The following is a 20291-nucleotide window of genomic DNA, read 5'->3' as shown; positions in this document are numbered from 1 at the left end:
CGCTTTAAAGACTCGCCATGTACGGAAAATATGCTATAAAAAGAATTAACTACTAAATAAAAGAAAATCAACATTGATTTATTTTTCCTGAACGTGTAATTAAGAAATATGTACCTACAGGTACATACCTACCTTCTGGTACCTATAACAATGAGGAACTCAAAAACATAGTGTCTATATTTAGCTCACAAAATGTGATCATGTAACAGGACTTAATGGTCACTAGAAAGGAATTAATTAGCAAGTAATCCACTTAACGAAGACAAATCGTATTAGTCTGCTTTATGGGATCAACAAAAGACAGTCTAATTAACTTTGTGTTGACAGTACATTATATAGATACGTACGTACTCGAGTACTGGCACTCGTGTAGCCACACGTAGGCAGGAAGGAAGTCAAGTGCCTTGGGGTTACATAAAACATGCAGTGTCTACGTCTTAATGAGGTAGAAGACAACCACTAGAGCGAGATAAGCAGCGGTCTTAATGAAACTTTAATTAAACACATCAGCACAAGAAACTTTGTAGGCTCTAATGAGGCGTACAAAACAAACGATAACATCACTATAGATAACCTTCAATATGCATCTCTAGCTGCAGCCAATTATTGAGTTAAAAGTAGATTAGACATTGTAGGCATAAAATAAAATTTGGCTAGGTTTTGAAATTATCAATGCATTCAAACAACAAGGTTAAACTAATCACGAATTCGTTTTAATTATAGCTGTTATAAATTGCTGATAAAAAGACCGGCTAATGTTGAATTTGACAGAATACATTTGACATTTTCCGTGTTTCATATATTTTTGGAAGGCATTTGCAAATGAGAGAAGCTATTTTGTCATAGTAAATGACATACAGGCTAACAGACCGCAGCAAAAACAATACAACACTTAATTAAACAAACTCAAAATGTTCTGCATACGATTTCGTAACTTTAGTTACGCAAGGCATCTTTGGAGTATAAACAATGGCGGCTGCGCAAAGGTTGTCCTTTGAAAACTGTGTCAGATGGTAACTGGTCCGATTGGTTCCAGTGCATTAGAATATTACGAGCCACGTGTCACTACGAGCCAGATTGTTTCATTAGCATGCTGATCAATATCAACGTATTTGGAATAATCAGCTAAATCGGATTTTTTATACCTCAAAAATAAAATGACTAGGTACATGAGGACTTCCTTATTATTTCATTTACTTATTAAATGTGCATTAATGTGATCGTTTCTATTTCTTTTGCAATAGTTATTTTTAACACTGATTTGCATTGACATCGCTTTGTTGCCTCAAGTCTGGGTCGTTTCCTTATCATTCTGTTCGCTTTCTGATGGTCACTTACAACGATATTCAAGTCGTCTATTATGTCGATATTTTAATGTTTGTAAATGGAACCAAATGCATCTAGAACGCTCTTGGAATAATTTGTATTCAAATGATTACTTTATCTTGTAAGTTGCTCTTGTCCCATTGTTTTGTCAGAAAACGAGTTTACTTATCATTTTCTGTTGTGTTTACAGCTAAGAAAAATGGCGTGGTACCTAAGTTGTCGTCATCGCCGGTGGCGGTGCGTGCGCGCACCTCCCTGGCCCCACCCCCTTCGCCTCGAAAGCCTGCGCCCCACAGAGTGCCGCCGGCTCAAAGACCTAACACCTTGCCTACCAATAAAGGTCAGTGGAAAGTTGATTTACCTACTTCCTTAACAAACTCAATTATCTCTAATTACCGTTAAGTATTTCGTATCGAAACCTTCAGGAAGTTTTTATCGATTAATTTGAACTTTGAGCTCTTTAAAAGTAAAATCGCACGCAAAAAAATACCGGCAGTATTCGGTCGAGTAGGAAAAAAGTTTTTGAATACACGTTACACACATGCCAATAGATTTATAATAAGATAAGATTAAGGTTCTACGTTATCTATTATTCGATCTAAGTACGAAAACGGTTCATGTATTTGCAGATGCAACAATAGCTTTAATGTAAACTCTGTCCGTAAACTACCGCCATCTATTGTGATTTATTAGTAACCTAGGCAGTAAAACAGGTGGCAGCACTGCAGTCTGTAACTAAAGCCAATCACAAGGTCGAAAACATTCTGGCCAATGAATCTTTGTTTCGCTGAACGCTAGTAGCGCCACAGAAACGTAGTTGATTCGTGCTTTTTATCGTAGATGGCGTTATTCTCACTAATAAAAGTAGCAGCTATGTAGTTTCTTTTTCTTTTATTTTCCCAATGAAAGTTGAAGTTTAGTTTTTGAAATTAAGTTATATGGGTATTGATAAATTGTTGCCATTTCTGTAGCTGAGTAGAAAACCAGCATAACATAAGTTGTAACATCGTACCGGTTACTATTTTGTTTAGCTTAACGTAACTTTAAGTATTTGTTTATTCAATTTCGAAACTCAACCTTTGGGTACTGATCGAACACTGAAATTATGTCCTTGACTATGCTAGCACCTGATTATTTTTATAGAGGACATTATATGCCTACGGTCCAATGACACTGACGAAAATTTCTATTAGTCTCTTTAAAATAGATAAGAGCTTGTGAAGATTCTTTCTAAAAATCATTGGAAGTTAGGACTGGAAACAGTATTTTTTTCATCAAATTATAATGTTGTATTCCCAGTTGTCGGACAATATCTCTAGAAATAACATTAGCTATAGGTCTATAAGCAATGAAAAACGTTTTCCCATCCAACCACAAACATGTATAAAATAGACTGAGCGAAGCAATAAAAACGTCGAGATGCGGTAAAAAACGGAACGAATTTTAATTACATTCGACGTAACGGGACTATAAAATTACAGTAGCGATTCTAAAAGGAGTTTTATTTTTCAGTTGGTACGCAGAGGTACTTACTGTCAAGCCTGTTTATCTATAAAACGTTTAGCTCACGTATTTTACTGCACATGCACCTTAGGCATAAAGGCGGAAATAGCCTTTGTACAAGATATATGTGATATGTACCTAACTACAATACATTGAGCAATAGACAAGTTGTTTCCTCAAGTTACATGCATTCTTACGAAATATTGACAGAAAATACTTACCTATAAAGCACATGATAAACAATTAAATACGCAGGTGTAAGTTACGACTGATTAGAAAATACAATAATTATTGTAGATATTATTTCTGTGGAAGAGTATACATCAAGCAGGTCTTTAATGCTCATTGAATCTATACTTTATTTGATAAATGGAGAAAGCGTTTGAAATTTCAATCAATTTATGGCGTATATAACGGTATTTATTTTTCTATTAATTAAAAGATCTCAGCTAGACCATTAGACTTTTGATCACGTTTTATGGTCTCTGCATTATTATTTCAACTTTGTCTAAACGTTATAGGAACCCAGATCACAAGAACGGACTTTATAATCAGTGTTCCACAGTCCGATTACCTCATCCTCATCTTCTGAATCGCATTAACATTCGCACTCATGGACGTTATAATTACGCAACTCAATTAACATAGCTTGATGAGAATACAGATGAGCTTCTGTAACTGAAGCGTAGGTGAAAATGTAAACTATAAAAATTCTAAAAAGAATAAATAACCCGTACCTAATGTGAGATACGAGGGTTAGTAAAAACTTGTGACGTCATTTTATCGAGCCGTGGCCACGAATGCTCGCTTTTATTATGTGTAATTAAAAGAAAAAGCAAATACAATAAAATTCAGCCACCAAGTTACGTGTGCCAGAACTTATGTAAGAACAATGTATAATGTTTTGGAAACTGTTTTTAAAGCTGCATGGATTCACACAGCGATAATTATCTCTTCTATTGTAATATCAGCCCACATGTGATCAAACGCGTCCTGGTAGAAGGAGTAGGTAATAAATAGCATTCAGTGAAGGGTATCAGATTGCTTAAAGATAAATAACAATATTTATTTTGTTTGTCGTGTGCGTGTAGTTATAACCGTATGATACATTGCGATTTACGCTATTATAATACGACTTCGTTTCATTTTATAGCTTCCTACTGATGCTTTCGTTTGATAGACTGCAAAAATCTTGACACGTGTGTTGATTTTACTACAGTGTGCTGTTATGTGCCATAAATGTTTACGATCTAATTCTATGCTGTAACTTCGGACAAAAACCTTATTTTTAAATAAAATAGGTACTTACCTTTTAAACTTCTTCGTATACTCTATTCACAGAGGGTACTCGTGCGAAAAAATTGCTTCTTAAAATAGTGTAACAATACTGCTGCTAAAATGATTAACATTAAAATAGCACATAGCATAATTGAATGAAAAGCGATCATAAAATGTAATCATAGAAAATATAGAGCATGACAAACCACCACATAGAGGGTGAGCGGTGCCCAATGAAAGTCCCTGCCGTTTGATGAAAGTGCGCGCGAAGCAGTGGCAATAGGTAAAAGAGCGGCCGGCGACACTGTCGCACGCGCATCAGACCAGCGACGACAAAAAACTTAGCCGCATTCACAACCGAGCTCTTCCGTGCCGTGCTCATTAACAACAATTAGTGCTTAGCCATTTTATTCACTTAAATTATTTTACTTAATTTGGGAGAAAGTTATACAACTTCGGACAGTGTTATTTCTGCTCTTGCCGGTGTGTCATGGTTCATGGTGATTTTTCTTATTGTGTTAACGTTTCTGAACTCGTACCTGAAAGTTATAGCTTAATTTGAAGACACTTAATTGCTCAAAATGAGTCCGCTTCACAAGTTCGTGTCTTTTTTTCAATCGGATACTAAAACGAACAATAAAAGCCTTATTCATCACAAGATATTCTCAAGTGAACTGAATATCTGCAGTGGAACTGTCGATGCTAAGAAGAATCATTGGGGGACCCTTAATGGATATCGCAAGTATAAAGGTAATAACACGCTTTCAATATGATATCCGTATGTTTTGTTGTGTTAATGTTTGTTTGATTTATTACTCGCACATACCTATTCATTAATCGACACTAAGCAATAAATACGATTTCCATTTTAGTTCAGTTTATAGTATTCCGACCTTCCAGTTTTATATTCGTGGCCGTCTTTATGTAGACTGCCCCGGCTATCTTTTGTTATTGTTTTAAAATAAATTAACAATTCAGTCAGAAGGCTGTCTGTATGTGTAATTTTGATTGAAAGTTGAATACGAAGGGCAAACTCTGATGACAATATCCGGCCATGGTTGAACGCATCTGTGAATAAACTTCCTTGACCTTAATAAGTTTCAGTAAATGTTCATGTTTACACGGTGTGCACGTCTAACACAACAAATTGATCTTATAGCCGCTGCGAATGTAAGTAGACGTGGAGATGCGAGTATTATTGACATTAATGCATTAAAGTGTCTGCCTTACAACGGATGCGCAATGCCATTTATAAACGATAGCCCAACGATGTGGGTGGTATTAATTCTTTCACTACAGTTGTTTTGTTTATCCATTATAGTCGCATAAATGATTTGCATATCTCAACAACTATTTGAAACCAGTTCACCGTAAATGTTCAGAAAAAAACATTTACAGTTCTCAGAATTTCGTAGGAAACGAGCAATTGTAACACGCAGCAATTGAGTTAGTGAGTAAAACAGCAATGATCGTGAAAGCGCCAACAGTGGATAGTTATTTTGCGGAAACTTTCTATAGCAGTTAAGATTGGTGGCATAATACACAGTAAAGTAAGACGAACACCTCAATGCCTTGTTATTATTGTAATTATCCACAGTTTTATACATATTAAATACATTGTTGTGAATTATGAAAGTTACATCGTGAAACGGCTCGAGGAACCTTTTGTTGAAGTGTTACATTAAAATGAAGCAAAATTAACATATTTGCGTTTACACAATTATGCATGTAGGATACATTTGCAAGTAGTGATATAACAAATCAAAACTACGAAATTTCCGCCTCACATTATGAAACCGGTATGAATCGTGTCAATATGCTCACGTAGGTGGTTCATTCTTTCAAAGAAAGAAAGTATGTCCTATGTGCCGAGTGTGGGAAGACAAAGACTTTGAAATTGGCCAATTTACATCCTAAGTTTTGTTAATAAACAGCAAACCAACACGTTTTAAAAATTTGCAATATTTAATCCGTCATGTTTTATGTTCTTAGTTTAAATGCCACCTACATTGTCAGTTGATTAATGATACTGTGCACTTCTTTTCTACTTAACGACAAGTATAATTTGTTTAAATGTAAGATAGCGTAACGTCCAGTAATGTTGTCATCACGTCCTCTAATCTCTTCCTTTATAAGTTCTTCTCAAAGCGTATCTCCCGGAATATCGTCATTGACGGCTCCTACACTATATTTATAGTTTCCTTCATTTCTTCATTGTTCCTTGTAACTCGACAGATTTTTCAGTCAACTAATTGGCTAGTTATTTTGTATTTGACCCGTCAGTTTCATTCATACTTAATGGATACAAAGTGTTGCTATTACAAGGCGTTTTCTTGTTAGCTCGTGGCGTATAATTTATGTGCCGGCTATTTCATGTTATGCAATTTATACAGTGTTGTGCAAACTCTTATGGTCTTTGGACCACATCAACTTTTTGTGATCAATAATGTAGAACGTTGAAACTACTCTCGATAAAATGTTCCCAATTACCGAAAAGATCTCATACATACATAAATAATGCAGTCCGCCCATTAGCACTTCTGTTACGCTTTGAACTTCGTATAGGCCTTCTCGTTTTAGCCGCGTCACCAATTAATGCATTTTTTCGTGTCTCGTCTTTTGTTTTTGATTTTTTATTGTTGATACTTCCTTTGTTCCGTTTGTTATTTAAGAATCTGTTAATGGTCAATGTCAGTAATGTTCTATTCATACGACTGTATAATTAAGATTGTATAATTCCTTCATGAATGATTATCCCACGATGACAAATTGCTGTATTTTTTTATAATAGCAGTGCAAAAGGCCTACACTGCCTATGGAACAAAACAACAATAGGTGTTCAATCTACTGTATGTATTGTTACAGTTGTAGTCACGATTTCTTTAAACTCTCTTGTCCGAGAGTATCTTTATTCGCAGTGTTCGGACAGTCGTGAGTCGTGCAGTATTTGATAAAATATTTTTCCTTTTATGCCGATTGTTTTATATTACGACGAATGTTACGCAATTTCCTTGTTCCCTTAGATACCAATTGTGTCTCTCTTTTCTCATCAGAAAATGTGTTACGGTAAATTAGGAACTTTTTTACGGTTTTCCACAAGCACACAGTTTTTAATGTTTCGTCCCTGAAAAATATCCTAGAGTATAGAGCTCTAGAAAATAAATTATGTATTTTTGATGAATATTCATATTCTGAAAATAACTGGATGAAATTAAGATTATAATATTTTCTTATGTATCTGGAACTCATTATGCATATTAAAATGAAATTAAATACTCGGAACAAGGAAGCATTTTTTGTTATTAATGGTTACCGAAATCAGAAAAAAAGGTGCGGTCGTGTGGCCAGGTCGGTCACCGTTAGGTCTTCAGATCTTACGGTCCATTACGCAATGTGGCTAGCCCACTGTTTAACCGATTGTTTGGAAAGTTAACTGCTACATGCTTAATAAATCTTAATATTCCATTGTTTCTTTGTCTCGACTGATATTTCAATGGTACGGCAATTTAACACATATCAAGTGAAATCGGCTTATTTCGAAGAATGATGTGCTGAATTCTGTGTGAAAATATTGTTATCTAAATGTTATCTGTTCTTTTTAATTTCTTAATGTAATTAAATGCAGATAACAATACACTTGCAGACTGCAATGCAATTTATATTGCACCAATCGCACCGATTATACCCAGAACTTGTACCTAGTTATTTAAAGTTCGAAAGTGATAAATTCAAGACCGTGAACGAAAATATCAATATTAATGTTACGATATCCGCCCTGAAATTATAAAATGCAGTAATAAAATTCACATGTATGCGTTAAACTTCAGATAACCGGCATAAAACTTCAAGTTTATATTTAATCGTTGAATTATTCGCGAAACCAAAACCAGTTGCATTTTCGACGTATCTGCTTAGTTATGGTTTTTATTTTCATGATTTTGACGAACGGTAATCTCTCATACTGGATCAGTTGAGCACTTTCTGAGAATATTTTTGACTCAGAGAAACTGTGTAAGCTAGATATATTTGACGCTTAAGGATGTACTAAATTCGATGCCGTTGGAGCCAGCGCTTAATTCCATAAAAAGCAGACTAAAATCAATTTTACATTTCCATGTTAAGTTTACCTAGAAAGATTATTTGGATCGAGAGTGCATAAAAGACAATATAAAAACTTCTCAGAATACGAAAGAACTCGGAAGCGATTAGTCGAATTTTGCCACCAAATTGAAACATTAAAGCGTGGTAATATATCAATATGGACGCGCCTGAGTAGCCAGATGCGCATTTTATCGTTTCTGGCTAGTTTTCAAGTGCCGAAAACCCATTAGAGGTATATTAGTAACGGGAATAACCAACCGATAACGGATATTTTTGCACAGGGTTCTGCATATTGTTTGTGAAGCTAATTCGGTTTTCATTCTGTTACCTTGTAGGTTTTTGCAATTAATTGGAGGAATACCTAATAAATTTTCCGAGTTCTTACCGTCAAATTACCTATTCTATCACACAGTGTCCAAAATGATATTATTCCTATTATATAAGCTGAGTTTCTCAAGTGTGTTAATGACATAGGTATTTCTAATATGGACTCTAGATCCCCGAGTAGCAGTGGCAACAAGGGAGTTATGGGAGCTTATGTAAACTACTCTTCATTTTGGCACTTTGAGAAAAAAAATTGTCATAAATACACAACAAGAAAAAATATATAAAAAATCATGATTAAATACAATAATTACGTGATAACTTGTTTTATGTGCTTAAAATAAATAACTGTATCACAGCAGCAGAAAATTTACATAATACACTATTTAAATAAAATTCATTGCACTCGTAGCCTCATAAGAGTTATATAACCAAGTGTAAGAAAACTTCCCGTAACGGATACATTTATAATTTAATCAAATGTGGCGCCAATTGATATGTTAAATTACTTAAATTATAGTAAGTACGGAGAACACGTTTCTCGTTCAACCGGCTTTTATCTCAGTCAGTAACCAAGGAACAAGTTTTGGAATTGTGCTGCATTATCAGTAGTCATTTAAAGGGGCATTAACCAACATTTCGTTAATCGACACGTAATACTTATTACTTCTATTAAATGGCCGTTTTAGTTTTCTGTTCAACTCGCTTCTGTAATTGGTTGTAAGCTACAACTTTCAAGTTAGGAACATTAATTGAATTGTTAATTTACTGCCAGTAGTTCTTATTTTAGCTCAATGTTCTAATACACCTTTAAATATTAACCTATTAAAAAAAAACAAAAATGATATAAGTATCTAATACTTAACAACTAATCTACTATAATATGGAATTTAGTACCTACTCATAGCGAGATTCTATAGAGCGAAAATGAAATACAACTTGACATGTTTAATAAATAGGTTGTCAATCGTCCCCAGAGACAAGAGATTATCGTTGTTCTCCTAAACATAAAGTCTTAAATCTGTTGCCGTGTCCTAAGTTTAGCTCAATTGAGTCAGCTCGCACAAGTAAACATTGGTTGAGTAATACTAAACCCCTTGTTTTTCAGCTTTCTTAGCGTAAATGCATTAATTTGAACGCGAATAGTCGTGCATCGCGCTAATACTAATTGACTTAGACAAATGGTATCTCTACCGACTACATTAATGAAATGAAACCGAGCTGTTTTCACTAATGCAAAAATGCTTTATGTACCTAGTCTTGAAAGTTACTCTGCATAATGTTAGGTAATTGAGTATTTTATAATTTCAATAATACATAGTTAGCTTAACGATTAATTTGATAGCTGAACGCTGTCAATAACGCGAATGATGACTTTTATATTTTGTGTCCTAATTTTACACATTAGGTGCAAATGTGAGTGCTGATTGCATATTACGTAAAATGATAAATTGACCGAGCAAACATTAGCTCAGCTTATAAAAACGTGAACTGGGTGATGGTAAAAGTGTGTGTTGTACACATATGTATACGTGGGAGTACGTAAGCACTCCAGCTGCTCACCACGCGATCGCTGCGTCTACTTTCTGTCGTTAAATTTTTTCTACTTCACTTGCAACATGCAAGCGGGCGTTTATCATCATTATAGTGAAATACAATACTGTCGGTATTCGATATATGTTTCAAGTATCACTACCACTTGCCACGATTATCGACTAATCAGGCAGGTAATTGAATTTATTGCGGTACAATGTCTTCGTTGCTAGCGTTTTTTGTTAATTTCTTACGTGCGTGTCGCTTAGCCAACCATTGAATTTTATGTGCATTACATTTTATGTATGGATTACATATTATATTTTGCGAATGTAGCCGCAATTTTTAAACTTTATGGAGGCAATGGACCGTGTTGACCCTGGCCATTTGGTTTGATAAATTGTTGAAGATTTGAGTTATGGCCAACTTTTATTCTCGGCTACAACGTTTACATTAACAATCACTCATAACTTAAAGCGGGATGAATTTAAATCGCATTTTTATTGATGTCTTGACGTCATTTTCTCTTCAGTGTTGTTCTAACCTCCATTCAGATGTGTATAGCATACACTAGTTTTTCAGCTTTCAATATACAAGCAGTTTCAGATCTTTTACGATCATTTCTAATGAGTAAAATGTTATATTTAAGTAAACGGATATCCCTTAAGTGTAATGGTAGATTTTTTTCAATGTCAGTCTATCAATCACGGGTCCTCCTAGCGGTGCGTTAGGGCGCCGACGCGCGGTTCCGCCCGACCAACCGACTATTTACGTACGTTTCATTAGTTCCGAGAAGCAAACCCGCGGGGAAGTGACGAGCTTTTTGTATCGGAAGTCGACGTATTTGTTCCTTTTACAATGTCTGCGCTTAAACACTGCAATTTTAACCAAAGGTACCAAATTTTTTATAAACAGGATTTGGTTTGGCTGAAATGGATTTACAGTTTGCAGGGAATTACAGATGACAAACTAGACATTTTGGTTACCGAATCTTTTTAAGTCCCCAATTTATTAGTCTACACTTATTTTTGGAACCAATGGTTGTATTCGCCTTGCTTACGTATGCTTTCGATAGTGGACCCGGTACTCTATGTGCATTACGAAAAGTGGTAGTAAAAAGTTTTAAGTAGTCTTGTTACTTCCTTCCAAACACTTATGAGGAACCTTACCTTTTTGATGTGGTTACATGAAAACAGTATCGGTCCTAGCTTTAATGTTGCCGTACGCAGAATGTAAACTGAGTGGTTGTTTGATCTCGCACCTCTAAACAAAGATTAGGTAAATTCTTTGACTATTATTTGACTACTTATTTCTGTGATATCTCTTTATAAGAAGATTTTAAGTTATGGAAACAAGGAGTTGCTATAATTTATTTGGAATTGCTTTTCATTAGATTTTTATCAACGAATATAGTGTTCTGTTCCCTTAGCAACATTTCGAGACCTACTCTCCCTTGAGACCTAAATAGGTGTTAAATCAGAACATTTCGGAGAATCGATGTAATATCAAACTATTTTAGTGTTGTATTCAAGTTACGTACGTGTTCAGCATCGTAGTTTCTGATGTTTAGACTTGCCAGTTCCTTTATTCAGTTTTCAGTGAGAATTGCCCTGAGTTATGGAGTGGGTGAGGCAATTTGGTTAGGCATTCGTACACATCCGTCGAGGAACGTGCGCCGATTCTAAATTATTGTGTTCACTATATAATTCATGACACTATTTTCGTCCTTAATTTGAGGTTTACTATATTACTTTTCTTATAAGGATAAACCGCATAGACGGTGTTATTTATTTCTAGGCATACGTGCTGGAACGTACTGAAGCCTAGAACAAGCTTATCGAAGGTTCTTTTTTGCCTCATTTTTTTAAAATCATCCCAATTATAGATTCCAGTTGTGTTTTCTCAACTAACAAATAATTATGTATTTGGTGACCCACATAAGCATGTGTGTCGTGAAGCCGAGGAATGATGCCAATACATCTTCCAATAAATAAACACGATGGCTCGCTGGGCTTTGTTGTGACGAAACTGCTCTTATATATAGACTATACATGCTGATTAGCCCTTCACATTTACTATTCTAACACCTAATGTTGCAAGGATATGCATTGTTATTGCATCACGATCTAAATTTTAATATCATCTGTGTGAAACAGTGTCGAGGATAGTTGAGAAAAATACATCATTCTATTTTTGTTTTCTGCGCTATTATGGGAACGTCCCACGCCAGTTGCGAAGTTCTTTCTAAACACTATTTATAAATTTATATGTTCTCTACTACACAGTACGACGGCGCTTGCTCAGGTGTGAGCCAAATGTTGTATAACTGCAGGGTACTGACATTTTGCAGTCCAACGCTCTATGTATAATGACAATGATTCATCATTAAATGGATTTGAAATTGAGGATCATGATTGTAGTGTTCAATTTAAGACAGCTGATAAATGGTAATCTTTTAAGTCGTTTACCAACAGACTTCAATTGGAAAGTCTAGTTTTGTTTTAATATGTTTGTAGTTTATAATGAACGTATGTTTGTTTGTTATTGTAGCTTTGGAAAACATAAACAGAGATTATGTTTACACCACCGCTGAACAATGTAACGTACGAAGTTAATGATTATAAAAAGTTATGCTGAATGGATTCATTGCGAAACGTCTTAGCAAGATGCTCACGTAGCCACTGTTAGGTATTACAATGGTTGTTATTTATGTAGCTAAGGTGTTATAGTAGGCATGTCAATAAATACATATTGATAACACGCCACGTGCTACATAACCAGGCTAGAATGTTAAGTAGCCGTTCATTACGATAAGTTGTTGATATACGTCACGCAACGCAATAAACTTCTGCGTCGACGTGTCTAACATCGAAATTACATACAGAATGGATTGGAAATCGCCACCGTGAGGTCACTATTATTCTAGATAGTGCGTCCGAACAGCTTTTTGATATTGTGATATGACGCACGTCAGAAACTTGTTGTTCTTTGTCTGGCTTATCCCCTGTTTTCTGAAAGCGTCATCAAGTTGCTGGAGCCCTTTGATCAGTTCACACGATATCTTGTCAAAGCCTCTCGTTAGCTTTAGTGTTTGGTCCAACCAAGCAAGCATATAATCAAAATAATAAATGACAGATGTCTTCATCGTAAGTGGGTATTAGGAATCTTGGAATACGCGTTATTACCATGTCATGGACTATTAGGAGGTTTATAGTTACTTTCGGTTAATTTGCTAGAATTTGCACAAGTTCGCGTGTTTCTAAGTATCGGATACGGAATGGCAACATACTGTTTTAGCTCCAAACGTGATGATTAGGCCAGTTTCCTTTTGCTGCAGATAAGTCTAACGAGAAAGGCCTTTAACCGGTAATGGGACATAGGTAACTAAGCAGTTACCACTTGCTACACTTTTACTCGATGTCAACATCTAGAAAATCTTGATTGAGGCCCAGGTTAGACTTGTTGATGGGAAAGCCAACTGCAATATTAATTAAGTTCTTTAATTAGTTTATGTACTAAGATCAAGTAATTTTTCAACTGCATGAGAAATGGAACTGATTGATGTGTGTTAGAAAACTCATATCACAATGGCAGAAAACATAAACATTCAGTTCGCCGAATCATTCCAAGAGATGAGACAAAAGCGATGACGGCAAACAGTTGCCGGGGGAAGTCTCCTACCAGCTTCTCTGAAATAAATATTTGGTAGCAGTTTAAACTATTTATTCTACTTATATTCTCCTTTTGAAACAAGACAATGTTTTCCTTCGCACATACTGCGTGTTATCTTTAAATACGCTGAATGTGCCAAATGTGACGGTACGACCAAATTATATGGAGATGCTATTTGATGGCATGTGGCCACCGATTCTAAAATTATAATAGGGAAATGTACTTATAGAGTACCAACAGAGACACAATTACTTACCTGCTTTGTTTAATTCCTTCTTAAATCATGGAAAAAAATAAATACAAAGTGAGAACAGCAAAATTCTAGACAAGTCTCATGGTAACATTATCTGAGCCCTTTGTTCTGTTACAATAGACGTACGTAGAGGCCTATCTGTGTACGATGTCAGAACAAACACGCGGTTTTATCTAGATTATCTTATCAAGCATGGGAACGACTATCAGTAGCCGTAGAGTTAGCATACAATGGGTCATTGGCTCGATTAGTTTCTAAATCATTTGCATATTGTCGGCGACGCGACGCTAGCGAAGGTGTAGACGCTATTAAGACTTTTTAATAGCTACTGCTTTCCTCATTAATATGCTTTCTGATCATGTAAGCAATATATTTAGAACTTTCCGCTTCGAAAAGGTTATTAGAACTGCTTTATTGTATAACCTATTATGTGAGATGTTATCATAATTCAGGAATAGGATCCCTTACTTTCTATTCAAATTAATATATTATGTTTATTATTTTTTTTCTGAAGATTCTACAAGATTTAATCTCAAAAACACTCTATCTACCCAAAAATTATGGTAAAAAAAACAGTCGGTAAAATTACAGACGGTACAGTTATGCAAATGCCCAGAATAATATGCGTACATGCGTCTCATGTCAAGAATTGAACATTTCACGTGATAATGAATCTATTCAATACAGAAGCGCGTTACACGCATGGGTGCGTATATATAAAGAGATTGCATCTGCGAAATTCTAATAAACATTCTAAGTGTAAAGAAAGTTGGTTTTTCAAGCCATGCATGCATATGTATGGTACGCGTAGACGAGGGCGGCGGACCGCGACTGTTGCCGCAACTGTACAGTTTTACTTAGGGAGTTATAAACTAAGCTAGCTGAAATGATTCCTATCATTCTACTGCATTTTTCCTTACTTGTTGGTTGTAGAAAAGTGTGCCAGTAGGCTTTTGTTAACATTTTAAAACGGTAATCTATGGTCACTGCTGGTACCCAGTCCTAATCGTTCATTTTGTATTCTCTAAACGGTTGCATAGCATTAGTAGTTCTTTTGTCCCATAGTCCCCCATAGTATTCGTTTCAGAGCGATGGATGGTATCTGCTCAATCAAACGTATCGCTTAGTGCAAACCACAGTAAGCATCCACTTAATGCTGTACTCTTAGCTGAAGCCTTGATTGCATTCACGGGATTGCAACCATGCCGTTATCTTGCCGAACTGAGCTTCGGCTCTCTTATATCAACAACCTTAGAGTCGAGATTCCATTCGTAGAAGTATAATGCGGGTTTGTATACATATACGGAACTAACGGATGCACTTGCCGACGTATTCACTACACGTCACGAATAGTTTCCGCTGCGATTGTCGAGGCCTAGACTAGGATGCGTTAATTGTCGCTCGCTCTAACGATGGCTTATTAGTAACACGCGATAAGCAACACGTTAAAAGCTGAATTAGCCGATTGTTCCCGTGGTCTACTCGATCGGTACACAATGGAGCTTCTTGAGAAAGTTGGACGAGCTCGCTCTAAATCGTAGATTGACCATGACGCTACTACACACTCGTACTGCTGGCAATTTTATTTTTTGCACCGAGGCCTTACGACTTGGACATTAATAATGTAGGTGGCATATCGTATTTTTCATTCTATTGCTCGATTTACGAAAATAGCATGTGTATAGGTGTTTGTGTGGAGTATGACGAGGATTATAATTAATACCTGTGTATGTAAGTGCAGTGTGGTGTAGTTAGTAATAATTAGCAGTGTGGCTCCGCAGCGCGGCCATGCTTCAGTACGCAACGTTCAGCGGGTACTATGCTTTATTGACATAGTAACGAGTTAGGAAGCATGGTGTTACGAAATGCACATTGGAAATGTTGCATTATATATGCAAAAAGCATAATGCACATTAACATTAATCCATAAATACAACGCAGTTCAATAACGGGAAAGTTACTTCATATAGTGCACGCATGTGTATGAGCTTGACATTTATGAAACATTACAATTTGAGTAAAGATATGAACAATAAACTTGCAAATTAATGTTTAAGTCTGTGTGTGTCAATGCGTAAGACCTATCTCGTTCCTCAACTTTCCTCACGGCCCGGCGAGTAGGTACGTTGAACCGTCACTCACTCACTTCAAAAGGGAAAAGTTTCGCGAGTGCGTGTTCGTTGTAACAAATGCAATACTTAGTACGTACTGCAACTGCAGCCTGTTAATTGGTTGCAAATCCCGGTCGTTCTCTGAATGCATTAACATTTTGAGCTTATTGCTCATTAAAGTCTTTTTGTATTGGAGCTTGCTGCTCTGCATCTTAATATTATTCTGAAGTGATATTTTTTCCATATATAAAAATGTTGTTTCCGCATCGCCGTGTTTTCTACTACTTGATCGGAGTTAATGAAGAAGACCGTTCAAATACCGCAACGGACGCGAAACGTCAGTTCAACACATAGCGTGACTCGGAACGCACGTTCCGAACGTCCCTTGTTACGTCTATTTACGTTGTTCGTGCCTTGGCGAATGTTTGGGCCAACATTTGCACTGCAGGATGGATGTATGTACCGGTGAAGTGTTGTTCAAGTGCAGTGAATTAAACTTACCACACATTATGAGTTAGTTGTTTGTGCAACTTCGCAAATGTTTGTGGACGGACGAGGTTAGTACTCTCTGATGAGCGTAAGGATTTTGTCAAATTAGTGTCAACGTTAGAGCGACGGCTTAATAGAGGGATTAAGAGTTAATTTATTCCTCTTAAGAAGCTTCCCGCTTTAACCAGTAACGTCTTATAAAATCCTCTTGAATGTTGCGTGTTTGAATACGGTGGCATTTAGAAATGTAGGTTGGTAAGTATGTGCATAAATAAAGATATTGCAGACTTAATATACTTTTTTCTATAGATACTTTCTATTTTACTGCGATTTGAAATAATATGTTAAGGAAGTATATATGAAGTGACAGCCAGGAAGCACTGTATAATTGCCATTCATAAGTTATTGTCGTATGTACATGTCAAAAGTGATTACTGAATTAATTCGAGTAGAATGTCGAAAAACTTCATCTGTCCATTTAAACCGTGTCGTGTCTGTTGGCCATGGCGGGAACGTTTACCGGGAGGGCTTACACTTGAAAGTTTCCGTTTGACCTTGCCCTCGCCAAGGTTAGCAATTTCCACGAATATTTTCATGGCGCATTGCTTGTTTTCGCCATATTACCCAAACCATTGTTAACCAAATATAATGGTGTCGTTTGTTTAAACTGCGGATGTTCGTTGATTGATTACTTTACTTAAGGTCCACTACACCTGTCTGTGGCCTCGTTGAGATTGCTAAGCTTCGTAAACTGTTATTACTTCATACATCACTATGTGAAAAGACAGTAAGCCCAAAAATATCTTTAAACATTTTTTGTCGGTTATAAACAATGAAGACACGATAAGATAAAATATTGCAAGTGCAATTATGATTTAATTCGTTTAGGATGTTTGACATTTTTTGAGTAAATATGCAGAAGTTTAATTTGCTAAAATAAATAAAATTCCACGTAACAGTTGATATGAGAATTTCGTAATCATAACATTGTAATTGGTAAACACGTTATTTGATAATCCGTGCGTACACGTTGCGTGTGAAATTGAGGGCCACAGCGAATTGACCATTGATTGCGAAAACTTTAAAAACTACGTATCTATGTACCACGAGGTCTTTCATTTACTACAGACAATTTGGCACTTTTCGCTGTTCATTTTTACATTAACATTGGAGTCTTGCCAAGACATACACAATACCTGGCCATTCGTCACAGGTTTCGAGGTCGGCTTAGTGTAATATACTCCATGTTTCAATGGGTTTGCGTGACAATATTAAAGTTGATATTATGGTATCTGAAACATGACCAGTTTTTAGTACAGTCAGAGTATTTTTAGAGTAGACGCAGCCATAACACATACAATTTGCACAATTATAATCCAAAATCCAAGTAGGTATTGAATGTTAAAAATGTAAAGAAGCATCTGTTTAGAATAATTTTGACATTTAAATGCACCAGTTTAACGAGCAAATAATGCGTACAACTGATTTGGATAGGTACTACGCAATTGTTTGATTTTGTGCGGACAATTGCCAAAAGCCAAATGCATTGGCTGATAATTCAGATTTTTCATTCCCTATGTACTTACACGGGATTATGGTACTGTTAATATATTATTCGCGATACGCAGTAAATTTCTTCTATTACTGTCCTAAAATAAATACAGATGTAAAGAAATAAAAACACCGGTTATTGCAGTATGAGCTATAAAGTTTTGCACGTTTTCTTCTGTTGTCAATGGAGACATCAGGTCTTCCTGTCCACTTTCTCCTTTTAATATGCGATGTACTTCAATGATATCTACAATCTTGGATATCTCGGTTTTAATGTATTTTATTCTGGTTGCATAAGTATAAATATGGGTATAAGGTAGGTACTAGGAAATTCTGAATAGGTGCTAAAACATTAAATTACCAATATTAACTTAGGTACTTAGCTTTTTAATTATATGGCTAACTTTTATGGAAAGACGAAAATAAATAATTTTATGATACCTAGTTAGTGTTAAGACTTCATGGCTATTTCAATGATCCTAGGTTGTATTATCTAGATACGTCAAAAGCTGCAACTAATTGTATTTATGTACGAGTGCGCGAATGAAGATACGATTGTTTTTTTTTTTCAGTGATGCTATTGTTTCATTATTTCGGTAACACCGTATTGTTGTGTAGTGTAACGGATATTACGAAATTTTTGTGGAAATATTATGCAGAACAGCAAAATGAAAAATTGCGCGTTCAATTTGCTGATGAATATGCTGATTATGTTATTACTTTATTACCATATCGTTGACTTCCAAAACCTTGGTATAAAGATCCATGGTAGTTTCGTCTCTATGCACTTTATCAATCGAGGCCTTTCAACATCGTAAATCGTGATTGCGTGATAGTACGTCGTTTCCTTCCTTGCCCTTTGGTAATCACCAGCGTGACCGTTAGGACGTATATGTAGTGTGTTTTAACCGAATTCAAAGAAAGAGGAAGCTGTCAATTCTCCGCGCACGTTTTTTAAGCGAACTAAATGATGCAGCAGCGGAACATCCGCCAGCTAAGTTTGTTAAAGTTCAATCTTCTTCGAAACTTGCTTGCTGTGAGATAAACTAATTCGACATAGTGTATGAGTGAGCACACTAACTCCCGCCATCTATTAGTAAAGTACTTGTGTGGAAATTATGCCTATTAAAAGTTAATTAGTGGGAGCACACACAGGATGCTCGCGCGGTATTGTCGTAAAACAAAATACTAAAAGTAAGGCCACGTTTATTTCATGTTAAGTGGAATTATATTAAGTTGGCGAATAGCTGGAGGGCACACGTTTGATGGCATGTCTGTTCTGTCATCAGCTGCCGTATGTAAATATAACTTGACACATGACAAATTTAATAGAGGGCTTACAGCCAAAGGCGCCGCCGCCCGTGAATAAATGAGTAATGCTTTTGTTGAAATTCACGCATAATAATGCCTTCGATAACAGCAGTACCTTATTAGGTATTGCAAAATCGTTGTGTGGTCGATATATCGGCAATTTCGTTTTTTCCAGTCCACTAATTTAAATAATTTTATGTAAATATTAAATTAAATTAACGATCATATTATAGGTAATCGTGACCCAGTTGTAAAATACAAGGAAATTGTCAAGATTGTCCTTAAAATTTAACTTCCTTTGCAATGTCCTTTTAATTTCTCAAAGCGAACAAAGGTGACGATGTATGAGTTTTACAACTTCGTTAGTACTCATTGACAGATTTATGTAGTGGGGCTACGTAGTTATTTGCAAATTGACCATTGTGACGAATTCTATTACGAGGCCTTTGTTTGACGAGATACTACAGCCAATGCGATCACTGCCTTGCTAATGTTGATACTCGTTAGCATTACCTACTGTCCTAAGCATGTTTTTAAAGTGTCAGAAGAGAAATGAGGTCACCACGGTGCTCCTCGGTGACAGACTAGCAAGTGATAGATTGCCGTGCGTGAGCGGGAAACAGCGCAATCGTGCGCATGATCTCTATCTATAAATCTAAACGTTGCTATCAACATTTTTTACGTAGTATGAAGTAAAGAGATCAGTCATCAGATGAGATATCTTTTTCACAGTTCTTCTATCTTTATAAAAGTTTCGTAGGTATGTAAGCGTAAAATCTATCTTTTCTTAGTCTCCAAAGTGAAATGAACGAATCATCTCTGTCTAAATATTGACTAAC

At 35.9% G+C, this 20291-nt stretch overlaps 1 protein-coding gene across 3 annotated transcripts in view; it reads left to right on the top strand.

Annotated features, from left to right (window-relative positions):
- LOC110376155 (uncharacterized) overlaps positions 1–20291 on the top strand; it is a 68560-nt gene that overhangs the window by 34034 nt on the left and 14235 nt on the right. For all 3 annotated transcript variants that reach the window (XM_049840602.2, XM_049840604.2, XM_049840603.2), the window contains exon 5: positions 1517–1666. In XM_049840602.2, the coding sequence (XP_049696559.2) occupies positions 1517–1666 (150 nt within the window). The remainder of the gene's footprint in view (positions 1–1516; positions 1667–20291) is intronic.

This window comes from Helicoverpa armigera, chromosome 13, assembly GCF_030705265.1.
Source record: "Helicoverpa armigera isolate CAAS_96S chromosome 13, ASM3070526v1, whole genome shotgun sequence".
In the NCBI taxonomy this organism is placed as follows: Eukaryota; Metazoa; Arthropoda; class Insecta; order Lepidoptera; family Noctuidae; genus Helicoverpa; species Helicoverpa armigera.
This window is presented reverse-complemented; position numbering and strand designations above follow the sequence as displayed.